The 24155-nt window shown below is 45.0% G+C and overlaps 1 protein-coding gene across 1 annotated transcript; it reads left to right on the top strand.

Annotated features, from left to right (window-relative positions):
* Positions 1-5949: 5949 nt before the first annotated feature.
* LOC119294199 (zinc finger protein GIS3-like) lies at positions 5950-6865 on the top strand. The gene has a single exon (XM_037572436.1). The coding sequence runs from the start codon at positions 6119-6121 to the stop codon at positions 6626-6628; it is 510 nt and encodes a 169-aa protein (XP_037428333.1). The 5' UTR covers positions 5950-6118; the 3' UTR covers positions 6629-6865.
* The last annotated feature ends 17290 nt before the right edge of the window (positions 6866-24155 follow it).

Genomic DNA, 24155 nt, shown 5'->3' with positions numbered 1-24155 from the left:
CATGGGCCCCTTGGACCTCCTCCGACCTCAACTCCAACTCCATATATTCCATCTCGGGGAGAAAAAAATCAGAGAGAAAGTTTCATTGCATTTTACGACACGGAGCCACCACCAAGCCCTAATCTCTCTCGGGAGGGCTGATCTGGAGTCCTTTCGGGGCTCCGGAGAGGGGGATTCGTCGCCGTCATCATCATCAACCATCCTCCATCACCAATTTCATGATGCTCACCGCCGTGTGTGAGTAATTCCATCGTAGGCTTGCTGGACGGTGATGGGTTGGATGAGATTTACCATGTAATCAAGTTAGTTTTGTTAGGGTTTGATCCCTAGTATCCACTATGTTCTGAGATTGATGTTGCTATGACTTTGCCATGCTTAATGCTTGCCACTAGGGCCCGAGTGTCGTGATTTCATATCTGAACCTATTATGTTTTCATGAATATATTTGTGTTCTTGATCGTATCTTGCAAGTCTATAGTCACCTATTATGTGTTATGATCCGACAACCCCGAAGTGACAATAATCGGGATACTTCTCGGTGATGACCGTAGTTTGAGGAGTTCATGTATTCACTATGTGTTAATGCTTTGGTCCGGTTCTCTATTAGGAAGATGGGTAGGTGGGACCTCTCAACCAAGACATCGCGGTTGGCGAGTGGGGACTCTACTGAATTCTAGCATGGGTGTGGTAGATTACTAACGTGAAGCCGGACCTCTATGAGTGCTCTACATGGCTGGATCAAAGGAGGCCTTAATATCCCTTAGTTTCTGTAAGGACCCCGCTGCAACGGGAGGGTAGGACAAAAGATGTCATGCAAGTTCTTTTCCATAAGCATGTATGACTATTTACGGAATACATGCCTACATTACATTGATGAATTGAAGCTAGTTCTATATCACCCTATGTTATAACTATTGCATGAGGAATCGCATCCGGCATAATTATCCATCACTGATCCATTGCCTACGAGCTTTTAACATATTGTTCTTCGCTTATTTACTTTTCCGTTGCCTCAAATGGCCTATCAAACTGAGGTAGTGCCAGAACCGGAGCTGTAATCAGCGACGACATCAAGTGATGGAAAGCAACGCCAGCTTCTGGACTCCAGACAACATTGGCACCCTTCTTGAGTAAATTAGTGAGCGGACGGCTGATTAACCCAAAGTTTTTCACAAACCTCCGATAATACCCAGCCAATCCCAAGAATCCTCGAACCTCTTTGACGGTGGTGGGAGTTGGCCAATCTCGGACTGCTGAAATGTTTTTATCATCCGTCGATACCCCCTCGGCACTAATAACATGCCCAAGATAAGTCAATTTTTGCTGAGCAAACTTGCACTTAGAGAGGTTGAGGTGAAATTTGTGCTGAGCTAGGAGCTGAAATACTTGTTGCAGCAATTCGATATGCCTCTGCAAGGTCTGACTATGCACCAAAATATCATCGGTAAATACCAACACACCTTTGCGAAGTAATGGCGCAAACAGAATGCTCATCGCACCCTGAAAGGTAGCTGGTCCACCTGTAACCCCATTTGGCATCACTTTAAATTCATAATGGCCATGGTGCGTCTTGAAGGCTGTTTTATGCCCATCCTCTGGTTTCATGCGAATTTGATGATACCCTGCCCGCAGATCCAAACTGGTGAACCAAACAGACCCAGCCAACTCGTCCAACAATTGTTCTATAATAGGGAGAGGGAAGCGGTTCTTGACAGTGACGGCATTCACATGTCTGAAATCAATGCAGAAATGCAAACTGAGATCCTTCTTCTGGACTAACAGCACCCGGGACGCATAAGGACTGCAGTTGTGCTGAATGATACCTTGCCTAAGCATTTCAGACACTTGCGCCTCAATTTCATCCTTTTGAGATGGGGTATAACGATATGGCCGAATGTTGACGGGCTGTGCACCTGGAATCAACAGAATGTTGTGGTCAACTGCTCGCTGTGGGGGCAATCCAGTAGGTGGCTCGAACAGGTGAGCGAACTGCTTCAAGAGTGTCTGCACCACTTCAGGCACAACTGCACTGTCAGGCTCACACTCAACAGCACACACCTGAATAACCTGATGAATATCGTTGTTGGCCATTAAGAGATTCAACTGAGCCGAGGATAACTGAAAACACTACTGAACATTCGGTTGAACTCCCTACAGCAAAATATCCTGCCCGTGATGCTCAAACTGCAGCTATTTCTGACCCTAATGAACATCCATAGGACTGTGCGCCTCCAGCCAGTCCATACCCACAATCATGTCATAACACCCCAACGGCAGCACTTTCAAGGTTGATCTGAACTTATGCCCTTGCACAATCCATTGACAATCCGGAAGTTCATGGGTGCACTATATTTGTCCTCCATCAGCGACACGCACCAGAAGGGAACGAGTGGACACCACCACACCAGACAAGCGAGCTGCTAAGGTAGAACTGAAAAAACTATGTGAACTGCTAGAGTCAATGAGAATCAACACCTTGTGCTTTTGGATGGATCCTTGCAAGCGCACAGTTTGAGGTGCGACAGTACCGTCCACTGCTGCTCTGGAAATTGTGTGACACTCACTAGTAGAGTCTGACTGATCGGATTGACTGTCAAATCCAGAAATGCCTAAGACATCAAAAAGCTCTTGCACAACATGCAACTGCACAGCGGTAGCGCACTTGTGATCCTTGGACCATTTCTCTCCACACAAATAGCAAAGCCTCCATGCACGGCGGTAGGCTCGGAGAGTAGTCAACCGCTCATCAGTAGAGGGAGTCGAGTGCGCCAGAGTATTGGGCGCAGCTTTCCGATCCCCTGCAACATCCGTCACTGGAGGAGGACGTCCGGGTGGTGTAGGCAATGGCATCGCACCACGCAAATGTGATCGAGTCCCCACACCACTATCTGTGCGACGAGATTCACGCCTTTTCGAAATTTCCAGTGCTTCTTCCTGCAAACATGCCAAGGAAATAGCAGTATCCATGTCGCGGTGGTTGTGAACAAGAACAATGACCCGAATTTCATCCTTAAGTCCATCAACAAAATGGGACGAAAACAAGGCAGGATCCCAAGAACTGCTATGAGCTAAAAGAGAATGCATCAGATCATTAAACTGAGCCACATACTCAGACACCGAGTCCGTCCGACGCAAATGAAAGAGTTAACGCAGCAGAGAATTGTACTCATTGCGTTCGAATTGGTCATAGACCAGCGAACAGAACGGCTCCCACTCCATATGACTAAGATCAAAACGTCCATTCTCTAACTAGATCATGGCAGGACCCGCAAAATGCATCGCTGCCGTATCTACCCATAATTCCGGATCCAAGTGGAAAACTCTAAAGTAAGACTCATAGTTACGTTTCCAACTACGCGGCCGCTCCCCCAAAAACAGAGGAAAATCCATCTTGGGTCGGGGCGGCAGGGAAGGGCGCATACGCCTCATACTGCCAGAACGAGAAGGCTGCCGAAAGTGGGTTAATCCCGACGAAAACTGACGCCGTTCTGGAGAATGAACAAGTGAACGCGAGCGAGATTCATGGACGGCTGACGTACCCGTGACCGGAGGTGGAACAAGGGTAGTTACTACCCCCGCTCGCGCCCCCCGGAAAGTTGTGTCGTCGTGGCGGCCATCGGGCCTGAGAGTGGTTGCCGCGGCGACGAAGGTGTCATGCGGCGGTGGCTCTGTCACCAATGGCGGCAGATCCGTCAGCTTCATCGACAGGATCGGGTTGCGGATGACGTGGTCCAGGTCACGCCGAACTCCGCCCAGATCCGTCCTTAGATCAGTCACCGCCTGATCCAAGGCCGGTCTCCACTCCGCTAGATCGACGACGGCAGGCTTGATCTCCTCAAAAAGGGTTGTGGACGCCGCCAATGCCTTCTGGATGGAGGCGTTTTGCTCCTGGATCGTCTTGAGCGCCGCCGCCAACTCGTCAACGCGCTGCTCCATCGTTACTGCTTGCCTCTGCTGACGCGTGGAGAAAGTGGGTCGCTGAAGATAATCTGGCAAATCTGATACCATATGTTACGCCCTCACTGCTTAATTCATCAGGTCCATGGAGATACAAGTAGTTTTTCGGGGAAGGAGGGAGGGATTTAGAGAGGAGGCACGATTCAGGAGAAGAAGGGATAAAGGGGAAACTGCTAGCTCCCCCGGCTCCCGTGTCGTCCCCCGCGGGCGACCCGGGGGCGACTAGGGTTTCCCCCCGGCGCCGCCACCCCCTCCAGCATCTCCTCCCCTTGCCGCCACCTGAGGGATGCCAGGCAAGCCGCGGCGGCCGCCGATGAAGGTGGCGGCGAGGTCCCTCGTCGCTTCGTTCCCCTCGCGAAGGACCACGGACTCCGGGGCGGCGGCCCCGGTCGGCGAGGCGGTGCGGCCTCTGCGATAGGCGGCGTGCGCGGGATGTGGCGGCCGGCCTCCTCGGCTGCTCGGGCGGCACGGAGCCGGCGGGGGGTGGTCGTGGCGCGGATTTCTTCCGATCCAGATCTGAAGGTCTGGCTGTTTTCTCCTCCTCTGCTCACTCCTCTCCTCTGGTTGTCTGCTCTGCAGCTTTGGCTGCCAGTTCCGGTGCCGGCGGTGTGCTGGTGGCATAGTCTGAGTCCGGGGGAAACCCTTGGTCGGCTCTCTGACCACGGCGGTGATGGCGCGTGCGGGCATCGCCTTTCTCCTTCGAGGCACCGCTCAGGACTCCCCTATCCATCCCCGTCCCAGATCCCGGGTGAAAACCCAAAACTCGTCTCGGGTTGGGCGGTGGCGGCACCCTGCGCGTCATTCCCTCCTTGGAGGCGCCGCCTTGGGTCGTCTGGTTCTCCGGGTGAGTGGCGCCGAGGTAGGTGAGCGCCCGTCGGCTCCAAGTCCAAGCAGAGGCTTCTCCAAGCTTCGGCCTTGGGTCTTTGCAGCTGGTTTCTTCGACAATCCCCCCAGTGGCTTTCCTTCTGTTCTTGGTTGCCCGGGCAGGTGGCAGTGCAGCTAGTGGTGTGAGCCTACGGCGTGGTGAGAACCGTGAGCCAGGCCTGTTCTGGGTTACGACCGGCACATGTCCGTGCTCTCGGGTGAGCGCCCGACGACCCGACGGTGCGGCGCCTTCGAGCCTAGACGAGAAGATTGGGGTCTTCTTCGGCGTTGGAAGACAGGTTGCGGGGTCCCAATCCCATGATCTGGCTGCTCTCAGTGCTTGCAGGCCTTTGGTTGATCCCCGAGGCTTCTCTGCTTTCCTGCTCCTGGTGTCGATGTGCAGCAGGCTTCGACATTACTTGCAGATCTTTCATGTCTCTTCCTTTGTGTGCAGTAGTGTGCGTTGCGTTGTAAGCTGTTCACTCGGCTCCCTTGTATCTTTCGGTCGCTCTTGCTTGGTGGCCTTGTGTAATCCTGGCCGGTTGATGGCTTTGTTAATTTAAAGTCGGGCTCCCCCTTGAGCCTTCGTTCTAAAAAAAAGGAGAAGAAGGGAATGGGGATAGGGTTACAACCAGTACTCAGCCGTGCCCTCCACTCCGCACACACCGCTACTTAACCTACATCTCCTAGGTCTCTGGATCGAAAAGCCAGTTGGGCCTCTTCCTCCTCTTGGGCGGTGCCAGGCCGTCCCGCTCCTCAGGTAGGCCTTGAGTGGTAACTGGGGACGTGACAAATTTATAGTCAAATTCAGGGCGCACTATATTGTGAAATGGAGGGAGTACTAACATAGGTGCTAATGCATCTTCCGTGTGTGGAACATGCCCGTCCACAACACCTGAAGATGATAGGACATCAGATGTACACGGTGGCCTGCGCAGCGCGATTGGAGGTTTTATGGGAGCACAGCCAAGGAAAGGACATCGAGATGGCGACGCCGGTGGCCCTGCTCTCTCCGGTCGTACCACTCTCGCTGTCGTCCGTACGAGGCGTTTCGGGCATCCCGTAAATCAAGCATCTGGTGATGATTTCGTATGCGCGCGGCTCCTTTCGTTTCGTTTCAGCCAAATCACCAACGTACTCATGCATTCATAAATGGGCGTTTTGTACTCTTGTCTCCTCTTCGTCTTCCCGTTTAAATCTTCTTTCCCGGACTAGATATACTAGCTCCGTGCCTCTAGTATTGCACAGCATATGTATACTTCGTAGCTAGGCTTGGTACGTTGCTAGCTAGGTATACATGGAGACGGAGCTGTCTCTGGCCTTGGGTCGCCCTGAAACCGGCGACAGCGGGGCGGCCGGCCGGGGTGCGGGCAACGGCGGGAAGGCCGACGATGAGGTCCAGCCGCTGTTCCCGTGCCTCTTCTGCGACAGGAAGTTCCTCAAGTCGCAGGCCCTCGGGGGCCACCAGAACGCGCACAAGGAGGAGCGCGCGGCCGGCTGGAACCCCTACATCTACGGCCGCTACCCCGTTGCCAATCCCACCTCGTCTCGCGCCGCCGCCAGCAAAAAGTCGATCCCTATGGCCACGCACGGTGGTGGCAGAGCCGCCGCCGCACCGCCCCTCCATGTCGTTCGTGAGGCTGGCACGCTGGCTCCGTCCGTCCACGGCGTGCGAGCGGGAGCCGGCCCGTTCTACGGCGTCCACGACGATGTGGGGGACATGCTAAGCTCGGAAAGGTCACCGGCCGCTGAGCCGGCATCGGAGAGCAACACCGGCGTAGGGATCGACCTGGAGCTGCGACTCTAGCTTATTTAGCTACCGACGACATGCATCTTGCAGGATTATCTTCCAGTCTCTTGGTTATTTGCCTTTATCAATCTATCTTCTGAAGGTTTGTGTTGCCCTTCAGTTTTTGTTTTGTTTTGCTTGTGAAGTGCCTTTATTTCTTCAGACTGATGGTTCGTTGCCTTAGTCAAGCTGTCAAGCTCAAGCATGACTCACTTGCCATACTATTGAGTAATTCCAAATATTATTGCATCGCCTCGTCAAATTGCTATATTTGTGATTGGTACATAAATAATATCTCAACGTGGTTCTGTCTTACAAATGTGTTATGTCCAACATTAGAGTAGGCATATTACTTCATGCAGTGTTCAATCGGGCACGAATAAGTACTCCCTCCGTCCGAAAATACTTGTCTCCGAAATGGATGTGTCAAGACTTGTTTTAGTTATAGATACATCCATTTTATCCATTTCTAGGACAAGTATTTCCGGACGGAGGGAGTAGCTTTCTGTTTTCTCTGTAACTTTCTTAATAAGACAGGTGTGGGTAGTGCATTTGTGTGGCCAGAATTTGTTACACATTGCTGTAACTAATCATCAATCCATGCATCTGAATGGGCTAGCTTAATCTCGGTTAACCAAAATGATTTCTAAAGAAATAGAAATTTCCTATCACTTGGAGATATAATTTGTAACATGTAGTATTCCGTTGTTACCAACTTACAAGTAGAACGTCTTTTGAATAAGGAACTTCATATTGGACATTTTATATATACATATATGGTTCTGTACTATAACTTATGTTTTTTATTTGTAAGAAGTTTATTCAGTTCTCAACTTTGCATTGCTTTATTAGATTCTTATTTGGGTTTGGTTGTTCAATAGTTACAAAAGGTATTGTGACCTTTAACAAAGATGTATTCCATTCGGAATCAGATTTCAAGAACGGACTTAGTTGCGGTTTTGAACACATAGTCTATGCATAACATGGGAGAACTTTTTTGTTGTTGCAATAAACACATACACAGAAATGTCTTACTGAAATTAATAATTGGCATGCACATATTCACATGATATCTAACATACGTAGTTCTAGTATGAAAACAAAAAAGATGGCACACACAGTTCAGACTTGTCATAGTTAATTCAGTTATAATTTGCTACGTACCAAATGGCATTTAAAAATGGTAACAGGATTTTTGTTTTTGTTGCATTTATCATTTGTAAAGAGTATCATACATTGAACATTAGCTTTCGCTACAGCTACATGACACAAACAACAATCATCATTGGATCAGATGGCATGTAAAACATGACATATTTGATCACAATGTGAGAAGTACATCTCAAAAGCTAATTCATCTCTTGTTGTTACAAGGACTAAGAAATGTGCTTGTTAAAACATATTATCTTCAACATGCACCATCTTTTTTTCCACATTTATAGGAGAATTTTTCTACTAACCTTTTTTTATATATATTCTAATGCGATGTTTGATAACTTATGTTGAGTACTAATAACCATCTCCATCGTCGGGGGCATAAAGTGATATCAGTTTGCTTATCTTGTCTTGCCCAAAACACGCAAGGTAAGATGCCTATATCCAAAGAAAATGATATTCCCATGTCTCAATATCAGCTCTTTTTATCATACAAAGAATAATAGATTCCAAGTTTTACTCATATGGAGGGAAACTATTTCAATTACACGAAGATGACAATACCCAAGAGAACTTTGTAACTTTCAATTGTGAGAGAAGAAATTGGTTCGATGAATTTGGTTTGGTAAAATGTCACTAAGTTTGGCTAAATTTAATCATAGACTCGTATCCTAGAGATCTAAAATTTGATTGAAGACACATTCAATAACATAAAAATCATTCAGACATTACAGAACATAAAAGTTCCACATTTCAAAGTGTGCAACTATTGTATACTAGCTAATTGCCCATGCGTTGCAATGATGGCATGTATATTCAACTGGTTCAACACCAACTGTGTCCAAGATATACCTTACACCCACCATATGCTAGATTTTGATAAAAATTGATTTGAGTATATGTAGATGTGTTGGTAAGAAAAGGCAAGAAAAGGCAAGAAAAGTTTTGATTTAGTTGAGGTCTTGGTAAGATTTGATTTGATTTGTAGATGTGTACGGTAGGGAAAGGAAAGTTTTGATTTAGTGGAGGTTTTGGTAGTATTAGATTTGATTTGTGCATGGGTATGGGAAGGCAAGGGAAGCTTTCATTTAGTTGATGTTTTTGTAAGATTTGATTTGATTCTATTGAGTTGGTACAAAACATGGTTTTGGTAAGATTTGATTGAGTTAATGCAGGACATGGTTTTCAGTAGGACAAGGAAAGGAAAATACCGATTTGATTTAGATGAAAAAGTAAATGTATGGGGAGAGGGGGAGGACGTGAGGAGAATGTACCGACTCCCCTTTAATAGTAGAAATCTAAAGTGCAATTGCCCAAACTAAAATTTTACAAACAAAATTAAATCATCAAGGCATAGTACGAAATAACTTTTTTTGTATATTAAGTATTGTTGTGGAAAATAAATAAGCATATTTGGGGTCTCAACTAATCTTACGTGGACTTTCAAAGGAAGTACAAGCCAATTAGCGAGACCGAAGACGGTCAACAAAATCCAAACCAAATGAAACGGTCAACACTTATAATGAGAAAGTAAATAAAAATACTAATTCAACAAAGGAAGCAAGGAGAAAAATGAGTCCAAGCCTAAAACAGTCAAACTAGCCAAGCCACCACATTCATGAATGGATGAGAGAAAGTGGCTCACCATGATCGAAGAACACATCCACATTTGACTACCCTTCCTGGACTTACAGAGTTGCTTTATCTTCCTACCCCTCAAACCTACCACCTCGTTGAGTAGCCCTGGTCATTTGTCAAGGACTCCTTACATGTATAAGCTCCCCACAACCATGTAACTCATTCACTCTCACTTGAATAAACTCAATGGGAGGACAGTAGAGCAACAAGACGTGTTTGGGAGTTCTAGGGTCGAGAGGCGACAAGGGTTTGTGGTGTTCGATGTTCCGAGCGTTACAAACTTGATCATGATGAGTTAGGTTTTTGGAAAGATGTTGGAAACTTCCAAACTTCAGCACAGCTCACGAAGACAACAACATACCAAAGAAACATATATCATTTGTTACCATTTATTAGGTTTCTAGAAGTTTGTGAATTGCATTTGTCGAACTTTTAATTATGTGCAAACCTATTATTCATAATAGGTATGTATTATCGACACCACTTTGTCATATATAGATAAAATATAGTAATATGTCTATGAAATATGTATGAATTGTTCAGCTTCCTCAACATTTAGGGTCTGCTAAAAGGCAGTGCATTATAACGGCTCGTTAATGAAGAATACACTATTGATGGGCCTCGACGCCTAACATATACATCAGCCACCCCAATCTCAACCAGTTCATCCTCAATATGGATGACAGGTTCAAGAGGCCCGTCGGTGCTTTGTCAACTCCATTGATGGGCTAGCCGACACATAAATTCATCTTCATCACTCGCGGAAGTTACTGATGGATTGGCGACCCATAACTGGTGAGGGGTTTTGTTTCATCAACGATAAGTGGTTATGTTATAGTGAAAAATCGTGTGATCATTATTGGCCTGTCGAAACAGGGTTAACCATGCCAAAACATTATCACCTCAGCGAGTAAGGAGGACCCCCCCCCCACACACACACACAGACACACACACAACCACCACCACAAATCATAATGCACCTCGACAACATGTATGTTGTTGGCAGCACCATTGACTATCCAGATTTGATTTCTTTGCGGTCATTTCCCATTACGGTTGGTTTGTATACAATTTCTAAATTTGAGAAACAAAAAAATCATCCAATTCAATTTTTCAAATTTGTAGTTTTTCCATAACACGTATTTGAGTTACCTCGCCTTTTTATAGAGAATGACAACACTTCATTGATTAATAAACACTGTTACAACGTTCATCCTGGATACATTCTGAAATCACACCATCATAAATACTCCCTCCATTTTTGTATACAAGACCACTATCAAAATTACAATTTGCAGCTATACAAGGCCACTAACACAAATCGATGTAAAATTGATGAGGTTTGCCTCGTACTACCAACTAAAGACATTAATACCTCATGCATGCATGCAGGAGTGAGAAGATTGATTTGCATGCACCGTATTAATCAACCAACTAAGAGTGAGAGAGTTGTCTTGTTGTGCATTGGAGAGAAAAATACACATTAATTAACACGTCAAGCAAGGAGAAAAGACTAGTTTGCAACATTGGTTTAAGTAGCCATTAATTTTACCTTGGTACATGTAATATGGGTTTGTGGCCTTGTATACAAAAATGGAGGGAGTATGATTTACATCATGCTCACAGCTACGAGCTAATTTGTGTGCCACTACATTCAATTCACACTTGACATGAAGGTAACAACATATGATAAAACCAGATGCCGGACACAACAGCCCCCAATGTTGATATATCTTGGACCCAAAACTTGATCCTTTTCACACTACAAGAAATATGTTAACTTGTGACCTTGACTATTGGTCACTGAATGGTCATTGTTTTTCAGACCTTTTTGTGACCAAAAACAGAAGGTCAAAAGCTGGCGGTCGTAAACTGAAATTAATGACCTTCTCTGTGAAAACGTCGTAGACGTTTACGACCAAAACAAAAGGTCGTTGATCCTACGACCTTCTGTTTTGGTCACTAGCTGTCCGCCCAGGCCACGTCGGATCCGACGTGGCTAGATGATGTGGCAAAATTGCGACGAAATGAAAAGGTCGTTGATAAGAATTAGCCCGATCCGATTGGGTGTTTTACATGGGCCAGGCCTAACAATTCAGCCTTTTATATTTTTTTCCTATTAATTCTGGACAGCCACATGGGACAAAGCCTACAATTCGGCCTTTTTTATTTTCTGGGCTGTGGCCTTTTTCCATTCTCTATAATTTTTATTTTTTGGCTTTTATCTTTTATTAGATTCGGTTTTCCAAATAATTCCTTATTTGTATTTTATTTTATTCGGTTAGGGTCAATTTTCAGATTATTGTAGTCAAGCAAGTCCAAAATTGTCAGATTCTTCTAGGCGATGGGTCCCAATCATCAGATTTTAAATTTTTCACAGCTTGTTACTAAACCATGTACCAAGCAGAAAGGAGAAACACATAAAAATCTTTAAATAATAGCCACAATATTCCAATCAGAAAGGAGAAACACAATTTATTACAATATTCCAGTCAAAAACGGGAAACACAGTTTATCAGCCACAACATAACAATACACTATTCCACTACCGAAAAAACGCTCCGCAAGTACAATGACATCTCCAACACCTTAACACCTTCAACCTGCAAAACAGCACATACATCCACATATTAAGGACTGAGTTTACATCAATTGATCCCTTGACATAAGGCAATAAGAAAATGTGCTCATGTATGAACAAAAATAAAATAAACAATCTTTTAGACCATAGCGTGTGCCACAAAAATCTGAACAAATGCATATATATGCACAAGGAGCACATGCTACATGCATCAAGCATCTGGTCATCAAGCATCAGGCCCATATATGTTCGAGAAGATGAGTAGATACCTGACTTTGTGTCGATGTTGTGAATGGCGCTATAGTTGACAAAGATCTGATTCGTGTCACCTTTGACATCGATGTAATCAAAGTAATTGAGAACCTGTGATGCCAAATTGATCTTAGAAATGAAAATTGCAAATTATACATATATGGATGTACATAAACCAGTAGTAGAACCACTACAACCTATTATATTGCCTTACCAAAAGTACTAGCAGAAAAAACTCTAATAACTAGGTCTACAACTCAATGCATCATAGCAACAAAACTAAGAAGATGAATGACACCCAAGTAATTTTAGATGGAAACAAGTACAGCTAGCAATCTAATATGTATTGTGGCACCAGCAAAAGAGCAAGACACGAAGGAATTTTAGCTTTACGTAAGGTTTACAAGAACGGGACACTGATACAGGATTTAAACAAGCATAGGACTTTGGTTATGCAGTTCTTCGGCGGTGTTAAACAATCATTTAAACCATGTGTGTTAAAACCTATGAATCTGCATTCTCACTTGCTGACAAGTTACAAAAATATCCATTACATGGACCAGAATTTGTTTTCTGAATAAAAACACTAACCAACAAAAACCGGAACACATCAATACATTATGCAAAGATAGGATCATCTAGGCTCTAGTGATATCTAATCTGTGCGTGATAGCACCTAACTAATGAACTACAGAAATGTGGTAACTTATAAACCTGTCAATTGTTACATGACACACTAAACTGATCCAGGAATCATTCATGAGACCACATATGAGTGCCATAGCATGGACATAATGAAACCACGTGCTTGAAAATTCAATGAGCAGCATATCCATACAGCCACAAAGTCCTATGAAAGCATACGACTCCTTGAAAGATCTTAAAGCACTAAGATAACAACTGTTCTTGCGACATGCCAACATCGACCACTGAACTTACAATTACTAGGTACAAGACACACGCTTATTGTCAGGGGTTGGGTGCGACATATGCCAATGGATGCCTTATCATGGTGGGAGCCAGTAGAACGTCTCCGGTGCCTGGAAGCGGGATGAGGCGTAGACACGAACGCCGGCGTACTTTACCCAGGTTCAGGGCTCTCCTAGGAGATAACACCCCTAGTCCTGCTCTGCGGGGTCTCCGCATGATCACTAAGGCACAAGTGATACAAAGGTGCTCCTTGAGCTGTATGATAGAGGTAGGAGAAGGCAAGGCTAGCTCTCTCCTGCTCTAGGGGAATGGCTAGTTCTAAGGGAGTGGGAACCCTTTGCATGGGTGCCCTGGGGGGTTTATATAGGCCTACCTCCTAGGGGTACAATGGTAATCCGGCCGGGTGCTGGGCCCGGCTGTCAGTGACTCCGGCCTCTGGCTTCTCCGCCGACTATTGGGGCCCGCCGCCTGGTGGGCCCCGCCGACTGTCTGGTACGGAGACGACAGGCCGCTCCCGCCGTTAGTGGGTCTGGTCGGTGGCTGCTCACTGTAGTCGTGCTGCTAATGACGCGGGCTTGGTCAGCTCAGTGTGGCTACAGTCCCGCCGCCTGATAGGAGATCGCTGTAGCCACACCTGGTCTCATCAGGTTAATGGTGCACTTGCTTCGGGGGAAGGGACGGCCGCTTGCTGGAGGCCGGCCTTCCCCAGGTCCGACTGGTTCGGCATCCACCGTCTTCCGAGACGTCACTGCCCGATAGGGCCCGCAGCCTGCGGGCCGTACCGACAGGTCGTCGTGGGGAACAGGGCTTTGCCTATCCGGAATGACGTCAAGGGGGAGTGGCAATAGTGCCACGTCGTGCGGAGATCTCCGCCTGTATGGGGCACTGTGGCCATGCCCAGCCCAAGATTCGGGGGTGAGGGGCTTCACTGTAGCCATGCCCTCTCTCGTCCTCTTGATGGGGGCACAGACTCTGCGGGCATGAGGTGGCCGCCTACACGACACCATCCTCTCTAGAGGCCGGCTGACTGGAGCCGGTCGCTCTTAGTGCTATCTGCTGGTGATTGGCCGTCCTCCGGTGGCCGGCCGTTAAGCCAGCCGGCCCCCGGAGGGCGGAGCTTCAGCTTGGAACACTGCAGGGCGAAGCCGGCCCAAAGTTTTGACATGTTCAGGGACTCGGGTGAGGCTACCCGTGGCCCAATACTCCGACAGTAGTCCCCGAAGATGGTGAGGCGTTGTGGTCGAGGGGCCGCGAAGTTTTCCCCCCTCACCGAGCTCCGGGAGAATGTTCGAGCCGCCTTGCGGTGCGCCGGCTGCTGGAGTTGGCTTTGACAAGGTAGGATCGTCGGCCGATTTTGAACTCCAAGGCGGGAAAACAGGTGGCGTGCCTGCTAAGCTTCCCAGAGTCGCCGCCCGCCACACGCACGCCACGCGGCGCTCGCCAGCCTGCCACCCCACGCTCCCGATGGGACATGATAGTGGGCCGGGCCTGCCACTACCGGGCCTCGACACGCGGGCGGATCCGCTGTGCGAGGTGGGCAGTTGCGATTCCCACGAGCGTTCATGGCGCAGTAAGTTTGCACGGTAATCCGGGGGGTCGTGGGGTCGTGGGCGCAGTTAATCCCACGATCCCACGTCCCGCCCCCTCGGCTTCGTAGCCCGAGGGCTATAAGTAGGGGGAGGAAGGGGTGCGGCGGAGCACGCACGCCCCCTCCCACACTCTCTTCCTCCTCTTGCTCTCTCTGCCATTGCTACTGTCGCCGCTCCGTGCTTGCCGTGGTGTTGCCGCCGTTCGCCGCCTCTGTGCTCCTCCTCCCTTCGCAGCCCCGTCTGAATCCATGGCACGCAAGAAGGGCGGTAACTGGGACGGCTTGATGGTGATTGAAGACCACATCTCCTTCCTTCGGGATACGCGCCGGATGCCCAACGCGGCGTTCATCAAGGCGTGGGTGCTGCCGGCGGAGGAGATTTTGCTGGCGCTGAAGGGGAACGAGCGGGTCATCTTTCGCTCGCACTTTCTCCACGGCTTCGGCCTTCCGGTGAGCGGCTTCCTCCGCTCGTTCCTCGACTTCAACCATCTCCAAGCGCATCATCTGATGCCCAACACTGTGACCCTGCTCGCCGCCTTCATCATGGCGTGCGAGGGCTACATCGGCATCCTCCCCACACTCAAGCTGTGGGGAGCATTCTTCTATGGCAAACTCGGCACCTCCGCCAAGGACACGGCGTCCGAACGCGTCAGGTTCGTCGCCGTGCGCCGGCCGGTGAAGAGGAATGCCTTCCCCGTCATCAAACTGTCACAGTCAGTAAAACGGTGGCAGCAGTCCTATTTTTATGTCGAGAACGTCGATCCGGCTGTCGACTTCATCAACCTGCCGGCCTACGAGGCCGGCCCCCCAACTGGGCTTCGGCCCAACTGGGCTACAAGCCAAAGCCGGTGTAGGCGAACACGGCAGCCGCTATCGGCCGACTCCGGGTGCTCCAGGAGTCGGAGGGCCTCGTGGCCTCCGACATCCTTATTGCCTTCGTCGAGCGTCGGGTCCTCCCGCTCCAGGGCCGCCCTCATCTGATCTGTCGGATGAGCGGGCACCGCGTCCCGAGCAGGTTGTGCATGAGGGAGATGCCGACTGCTGAGATCGCGAGGATGGTGAACAAGATCTCCGACCTCAAGGTGTCGGAGGGAGATTGGCGGTTGATACGTCTCCAACGTATCTACTTTTCCAAACACTTTTGCCCTTGTTTTGGACTCTAGATTGCATGATTTGAATGAAACTAACCCGGACTGACGCTGTTTTCAGCAGAACTGCCATGATGTTGTTTTATGTGTAGAAAAGAAAAGTTCTCGGAATGTCCTGGAATTCCACGGAGGCACTTTTTAGAATTAATAAGAATTTTTGGCGAAAGAATTAATGCCAGGGGGCCCACAGCCTGTCCACGAGGCAGGCCCCCCCTAGGGCGCGGCCTCCTATCTCGTGGGCCCCCTGGAACTCCTCCGACCTCAACTTCAACTCCATGTATTCCGTCTCGGGGAGAAAAAAATCAGAGAGAAAGTTTCATCGCGTTTTACGACACGGAGCCGCAGCCAAGCCCTAATCTCTCTCAGGAGGGCTGATCTGGAGTCCTTTCGGGGCTCCAGAGAGGGGGATTCGTCGTCGTCGTCATCATCAACCATCCTGCATCACCAATTTCATGATGATCACCGCCGTGTGTGAGTAATTCCATCGTAGGCTTGTTGGACGGTGATGGGTTGGATGAGATTTACCATGTAATCAAGTTAGTTTTGTTAGGGTTTGATCCCTAGTATCCACTATGTTCTGAGATTGATGTTGCTATGACTTTGCCATGCTTAATGCTTGTCACTTGGGCCCGAGTGCCATGATTTCAGATCTGAACCTATTATGTTTTCATGAATATATGTGTGTTCTTGATCCTATCTTGCAAGTCTATAGTCACCTATTATGTGTTATGATCCGACAACCCCGAAGTGACAATAATCGGGATACTTCTCGGTGATGACCGTAGTTTGAGGAGTTCATGTATTCACTATGTGTTAATGTTTTGGTCCAGTTCCCTATTAAAAGGAGGCCTTAATATCCCTTAGTTTCTGTAAGGACCCCGCTACAACGGGAGGGTAGGACAAAAGATGTCATGCGAGTTCTTTTCCATAAGCACGTATGACTATTTACGGAATACATGCCTACATTACATTGATGAATTGGAGCTAGTTCTATATCACCCTATGTTATAACTATTGCATGAGGAATCGCATCCGGCATAATTATCCATCACTGATCCATTGCCTACGAGCTTTTCACATATTGTTCTTCGCTTATTTACTTTTCTGTTGCTACTGTTACAACTACTACAAAAAACCCAAAAACATCTATCTTTACTTTTGCTACCGTTACCTTTATTATCATACCACTTTTGCTACTAAACACTTTGCTGCGGATACTAAGTTATCCAGGTGTGGTTGAATTGACAACTCAACTGCTAATACTCAAGAATATTATTTGGCTCCCCTTGTGTCGAATCAATAAATTTGGGTTGAATACTCTACCCTCGAAAGCTATTGCGATCCCCTACACTTGTGGGTTATCAAGACTAATTTCTGGCGCCGTTGCCAGGGAGCATAGCTCTATTCTCTGAGTCACATGGGACTTATATCTGTTGATCACTATGAAGAACTTGAAAGACGCTAAGACCAAGATTTTGCCCTCAACTACGAGGGGAGGTAAGGAACTGCCATCTAGCTCTGGACTAGATTCTCCTTCCGTTATTAGTAGGCTTGTGACAACTAAACCTGCTACTGCAATGAATTCTGATATGTCGTATGTTATTGATGATGCCACTTCTGCTATGCATGATGAAACTACTTCTGTGCGTGATACTACTTTGCCATTAGGTGAATTTCTAGATGAACAACTTGCTAGAGTTAGGGGGAATGAAAATATTGAAGAACCTATTATTGATGATAGTGATGATGAACGTTCCCCCAATGATTATGTATTACCTGTTGTTCCTAAGGGTTATGTTATGAATGAAGCAGCTGCTACGGAATGCTTGCTTGCAAAGATAGAAATGATCTTAAGAAATTATTAGCTAAATGGAAGCAGCAGTCTCTTAATGATAGAATGAAACCCGATCTTGCTTTTGCTACTTCACCTATATGTGTTACTGATAAGGATTATGAATTCTCTGTTGATCCTAATATTATTACTTTAGTTGAATCTGATCCTTTTTATGGCCTTGAATCTGAAACTGTTCTGGCACATCTTACCAAGTTGAATGATATAGCCACCCTGTTCACTCATGATGAGAAGTCTCGCTATTTATACATCCTTAAGATATTTCCGTTCTCATTAAAGGGTGATGCTAAGACTTGGTATAATTTACTTGCTCCTGGTTGTGTGCGTAGTCCCCAGGATATGATTTATTACTTCTCTGCTAAATATTTCCCTGCTCATAAGAAACAAGCTGCCTTGCGGGAAATATATAATTTTGTGCAAATCAAACAAGAGAGTCTCCCACAAGCTTGGGGGAGGCTTCTCCGGTTACTTAATGCTTTTCCTGATCATCCTCTTAAGAAAAATGAAATACTTGATATCTTTTATAATGGACTAACCAATGCTTCCAAGGACTACTTGGATAGTTGTGCTAGTTGTGTTTTCAGGGAAAGAACAGTCGACGAAGCTGAAATATTATTGAATAATATGTTGACTAATGAAAATAATTGGACTCTTCCTGAGCCAGTTCCTGAAGTAATTCCTGAACCAATTGAGCCAACTCCTGAGCCTATTCCTAAACCCACTCCGAAGAAGAGAGGTGTTTTATTTCTCAGTCCTGAAGATATGCAAGAGGCAAAGAAATCAATGAAAGAAAAAGGTATTAAAGCTGAAGATGTTAAGAATTTACCACCTATTGAAGAAATACATGGTCTTAATTTACCGCCTGAAGAACCACATTGTCTTGATAACCAGATACAGGTAGTAAAGGTAAATTCTCTCTATAGATATGATAAAGTTGAAATACCCTCTACTAAATTCCATAGCCCATGCTTAGATGAAGTTGATGACTTTATGGCTAGACAAGAAAGTTTTAATGCTTATGTTGGTAGAGAGTTAAAGAATAATGCTATCGAGATAGGACGCGTAGGTGATAATCTGGCTAGAGTTAAAGATGAACTTCACCGCATTAGCAAATATGCTTCTATGGTTGCTACTCAAGCTGAGCAAGTACTCAAAGCTCAAAATGATTTGCTTGATGAATTGAATAATAAAAATGACTTTGTCGTTAGAGTGGCTACTAGAACTGGTAGAATGACTCGGGAACCTTTGTATCCTGAAGGCCACCCTAAGAGAATCGAGCAAGATTCTCAGAGAAATAATTTAGAGGCACCTAGTTCTTCTAAGAAGAAGAAAAAGAAAGATGATAGAACCTTGCATGCTTCTAGTGAACCTACTGTAGACACACCTAAGAATCCCAATGATATTTCTATTTCTGATGCTGAAACACAATCAGGTGATGAACATGAACCTAGTGATAATGTTAATGATAATGTTCATGTTGATGCTCAACCTAGCAAAGATAATGATGTAGAGATTGAACCTGATATTGATCTTGATAACCCACAATCAAAGAATCAACGTTATGATAAGAGAGATTTTGTTACTAGGAAGCACGGTAAAGAAAGAGAACCATGGGTTCAGAAACCCATGGCCTTTCCTCCTAAACCATCCAAGTCAAAGGATGATGAGGATTTTGAGCGCTTTGCTGAAATGATTAGACCTATTTTATTACGTATGCACTTAACTAATATGCTTAAAGTAAATACTTATGCTAAGTATATGAAGGATATCATCACAAATAAAATAAAGATACCAGAAGCTGAAATTTCCATCATGCTTGCTAATTACACGTTTAAGGGTGGAATACCAAAGAAACTTGGAGATCCGGGTGTCCCAACTATACCATGCTCCATTAAAAGAAATTATGTTAGAACTGCTTTATGTGATCATGGAGCCGGTGTTAGTGTTATGCCTCTCTCTTTATATCGTAGACTTGAATTGAATAAGTTGACACCTAATGAAATATCTTTGCAAATGGTTGATAAATCAACTGCTATACCTGTCAGTATTTGTGAGGATGTGCCTGTTGTGGTTGCAAATGTCACTATCTTAACGGACTTTATTATTCTTGATATTCCCGAGGACGTTAGTATGTCTATTATCCTTGGTAGACCTTTTCTTAATACTGCAGGAGCTGTTATTGATTGCAACAAAGGCAATGTTACTTTTCATGTTAATGGCAATGAGCATACGGTACACTTTCCGAGGAAACAATCTCAAGTTCATAGCATTAATTCTATTGAAAAAGTTCCAACTATCATTTTTGGAGGTTTTGAATTTCCTCTCCCTACTGTCAAGAAAAAGTATGATATTATTATTGTTGGGGATTTTCATATCCCCATTGAGGTAACTTAGTGTTATTCGAAATTTCTCCGGTTCCATGTTATTCGGAATGAGTTTGTTAACAAGACTTGATCAACCTTGTTAGTGGATTCATTTTGATGATCACGAGATGGATGAAACTAGAAGGTACAACCTTCTGTACCCTCCTTTTACTTTATGTTATTTAGAATAAATAAAGCAAAAATAGTATTATCCCTTTGTTTCCTGAATTATCTGTGCCTTAAAAAAATAGTCCGAAAATAAAAGTGCTCCAAATGCCCTGCAAATTTAGTATGATTTTTTCTGGAATATTTGAGGATTTTAGGCACTGAAAACACCATAGGAGGGGCAAGCACCAGGCCACGAGAGAGGAGGGCGCCCCCCTGTAGGGCGCGTCCCCCTGTCTCGTGGGCCCCTAGTTGCCCCCCTCCACTTATGCCAACTCCCACACACTTCATCTTCTACCCAAAAAAATCCCTATCCAGCTCAAGCACGAGTTCTAGCTCGTTTTGCTGCGATTTTCGATCTCTTAGCTCAAAGCTCCATTCACAAAACTGCTTTGGGAGATTGTTGCTTGGTATGCGACTCCTCCATTGGTACAATTAGTTTTTGCTCTAGTGCTTTATTCATTGAAAAATTTTGCTGCATAGGTGACCATGTTCTTGAGCTTGCATGTTAAATTTTTGAGGTCCCAAGCAATTCCAATGCATGATATAGGCTCTAGGCACTTGTAGGAGTAGTTGCTATCAATCTTGTTTAGTTTTATCCACTTTTATCTTGAAATTACTAAAATTTCAGAAATTTTGAGAAAATGTTAAGGAGGCTCTTTAAAGGCTCTTCTAGCCAAAGCTCTGAGGAAAAACAAGCCAAAGAGAAGGAAAAAGCCAAGTACAATCTTCCTCGCTTAGCGGAAGTACGGTCGTGCTAATGGCCATGTGAGGATTTCTTGAAAGAAGTCGGAATTCATGAAGACTTTTATGCTTTAATCGAGACTGCAGGCCTCACTGGTTTCATCAACGACCGAATCGATCAGTATCTCTTACTTACCAATACTTTCGTGCAAAACTTTTATTATTATCCTAAGAAATCACCGCCTGCAGTATCATTTCATTTATATGATGAATTCAAAGAAATGTCTTTACGTCATTTTTACGCGATATGTAGGATACCTTATGAGGGAGAATTAGATGAACCCCATCGTGAAGATGTGGGTGGCTTTGTTAATACTATTTCTGTAGAGGAGCCAAAGAAGGGCTCCGAGGCGAAGGTCTCTAGCATACACTTTCCTATTTTACACTACTTTGCCATATTTGCTAGTAGATGCTTGATTGGTCGTGGAAATAGTGGAAATTTGAGTGTTCTAGATATTATTATTCTTCAACATGCTTTGCTGGGAGACAATACTTTTAGTATGGGTGTCGTCGTTGCTAAATGGCTAGCCCTGAATCATACAAAAGGCCCCATATTTGGAGGTATCTATGCTGCACGTCTTGCTAAACATTTTCTAATACCCATTAGGCACCATGAGGAGGATGAGATAAAATTGCCTCCTCACATCTTAGACTACAAGAGCATGGTAGCACACAAGTTTATTGTTGACAACGAAGAAAAGATGCTTTTGTATAAACTTAGATTTAATAAGAAACACATTGAGATTATTATTTTGCCTGCGCCTCTGTTGTTTGATTTGCTTGCAGAAAATTTTCTTGTCACACCAGAGGCGGTGAACAATCATCAAGCTCAAGCTTTTACTCCAGAACCTGAACCTGAGCCAAAACCTGAACTGGACCCTTATCGTGCATCATCTATCCAGTGGGATCTAGAGATGACCAGCCAGTGGTATCCTGATTTCACCTCCCATTACACCGGGGAGAGTAGTGGCGGTCCTTGGTACTAGACCAACTTAGGCCAAAAGCCTAAGCTTGGGGGAGTATGTATTTCTCACCGACTTTACATTCATGTTCATACACTAGTTGTCAGTGCTCATACTCTTTCATTGTATTATCCATGCTAGTTTAAATTTCTTTTTCTAGTTTTCTTCTTGTGTGTTTGAAAAACCTTGAAAAAACCAAAAAAAATAGTTACTTTAATTTCCTTGCTTGTAGTAGAATTGAAATGAAAACCCAAAAAGATTTCTAGTTCTTCTTCTTACTTGTTGGGAGCTTTCCCGTGTAAATAGTTTTATTTTCTTTTCTTTCCTTTGGGGGCCGAGAAGACCATCTTGAAAATGCTTAGTGGCTCTTATATGCATGATTGTTTATTTAACTTAGAGCCTATATTATTTGTCTTCTCATTTGAGTTGAATGCTTGCAGATTCCAGCTTAGTCCAATGCACGTGCACTCTTATTATTATACACATCGTTCGATCGTGCAAGTGAAAGGCAATAATGACGATATATGATGGACTTATTGGATGAGAAAAGCTAGTACGAACTCGACCTCTCTTGTTTTTGTAAATATGATGAGTTCATCGTTCCTGAGTCAGCTATTATGAAGTAAACATATTTGCAATGACATTTAGAGATTATAGTTACTTGTGCCATGCTTAATTAGCTATGAGTTATAATGGTTTACCTTGCGTGCCAACATGCTATTAGAATGATTATGATGTGATATGATGGGATGGTATCCTCCTTTGAATGAATTGAGTGACTCGACTTGGCACATGTTCACGCATGTAGTTGAATCAAATCAACATAGCCTTCATGATATTTATGTTCATGGTGGATTATATCCTACTCATGCTTGTACTCGGTGTGAATTAATTTTAATGCATGTTTACGACTATTGTCGCTCTCTCAGTTGGTTGCTTCCCAGTCTTTTGCTAGCCTTCACCTGTACTAAGCGGGAATACTGCTTGTGCATCCAAACTCCTTAAACCCCAAAGTTGTTCCATATGAGTCCACCATACCTACCTATATGCGGTATTTACCTACTGTTCCAAGTAAATTTGTATGTGCCAAACTCCAAACCTTCAAATGAAATTCTGTTTTGTATGCTCGAGCAGCTCATGTTACAACTAGGGCTGCCTGTATCTTCCATGCTAGGTGGGTTATTCTCAAGAGGAGTGGACTCCGCTCCTCATTCACGAGAAAGGGCAGGTAACCGGGATGCCCAGTCCCATGATCCAAAAAGATCAAAACAAATCAAAATAGTTGAACAAAACTCCCCCAGGGCTGTTGTATGTTAGAGGCACTCGTTGTTTTGAGCAAGCCACGGATTGATGCTTGTTGGTGGTTGGGGAAGTATAAACCTTTACCATTCTGTTTGGGAACTGCCTATAATGCATGTAGTATGGAAGATACAGCCATCTCATAGTTGTTGCATTGACAGCAAAAGTATGTTGCTCAAAATGTTATTCAATCTCTATTTTAAAATCAAGCTCTGGCACCTCTACAAATCCATGCTTCCCTCTGCGAAGGGCCTATCTATTTACTTTTATGTTGAGTCAGCACCCTTCTTATTAAAAGCACCCGCTGGAGAGCGCACTATCATTTGCATTCATTACTATTGGTTTATATTGGGTATGACTTGACTGGATCTCTTTTACCATGAATTACAATGTTTAGTCAGTCCTTGATCTTTAAAGGTGCTCTGCATTTATGTTTTGCGGTCTCAGAAAGGGCTAGCGAGATACCATTTTGTTATATCATGTTATAATTATTTTGAGAAAGTGTTGTCATTCGAGTTTTATTATTATGGCTCGCTAGCTGATTATGTTATTGATATGAGTAATTGTGAGAGCTAGGTGTTATTGTAAGTATGGTTAGTTCATAATATTTGCTGAAACTTGAATGCTGGCTTTTCATGTTTACAACAAGAAGAGCAAACAGAGTTTGTAAAAGTTTTTCTTTTTCACTTTCAGTTTATCAACTAAATTGCTTGAGGACAAGCAAAGGTTTAAGCTTGGGGGAGTTGATATGTCTCCAACGTATCTACTTTTCCAAACACTTTTGCCCTTGTTTTGGACTCTAACTTGCATGATTTGAATGAAACTAACCTGGACTGACGCTGTTTTCAGCAGAACTACCATGATGTTG

Source organism: Triticum dicoccoides, chromosome 4B, assembly GCF_002162155.2.
Source record: "Triticum dicoccoides isolate Atlit2015 ecotype Zavitan chromosome 4B, WEW_v2.0, whole genome shotgun sequence".
In the NCBI taxonomy this organism is placed as follows: Eukaryota; Viridiplantae; Streptophyta; class Magnoliopsida; order Poales; family Poaceae; genus Triticum; species Triticum dicoccoides.
Note: the sequence above shows the minus strand (reverse complement) of the source record. Positions and strands in the feature narration are given on the sequence as shown.

Bases quoted from the DNA above. Each gene is read 5' to 3' on its own strand.
- LOC119294199 (XM_037572436.1), top strand. From the start codon at position 6,119: ATGGAGACGGAGCTGTCTCTGGCCTTGGGTCGCCCTGAAACCGGCGAC.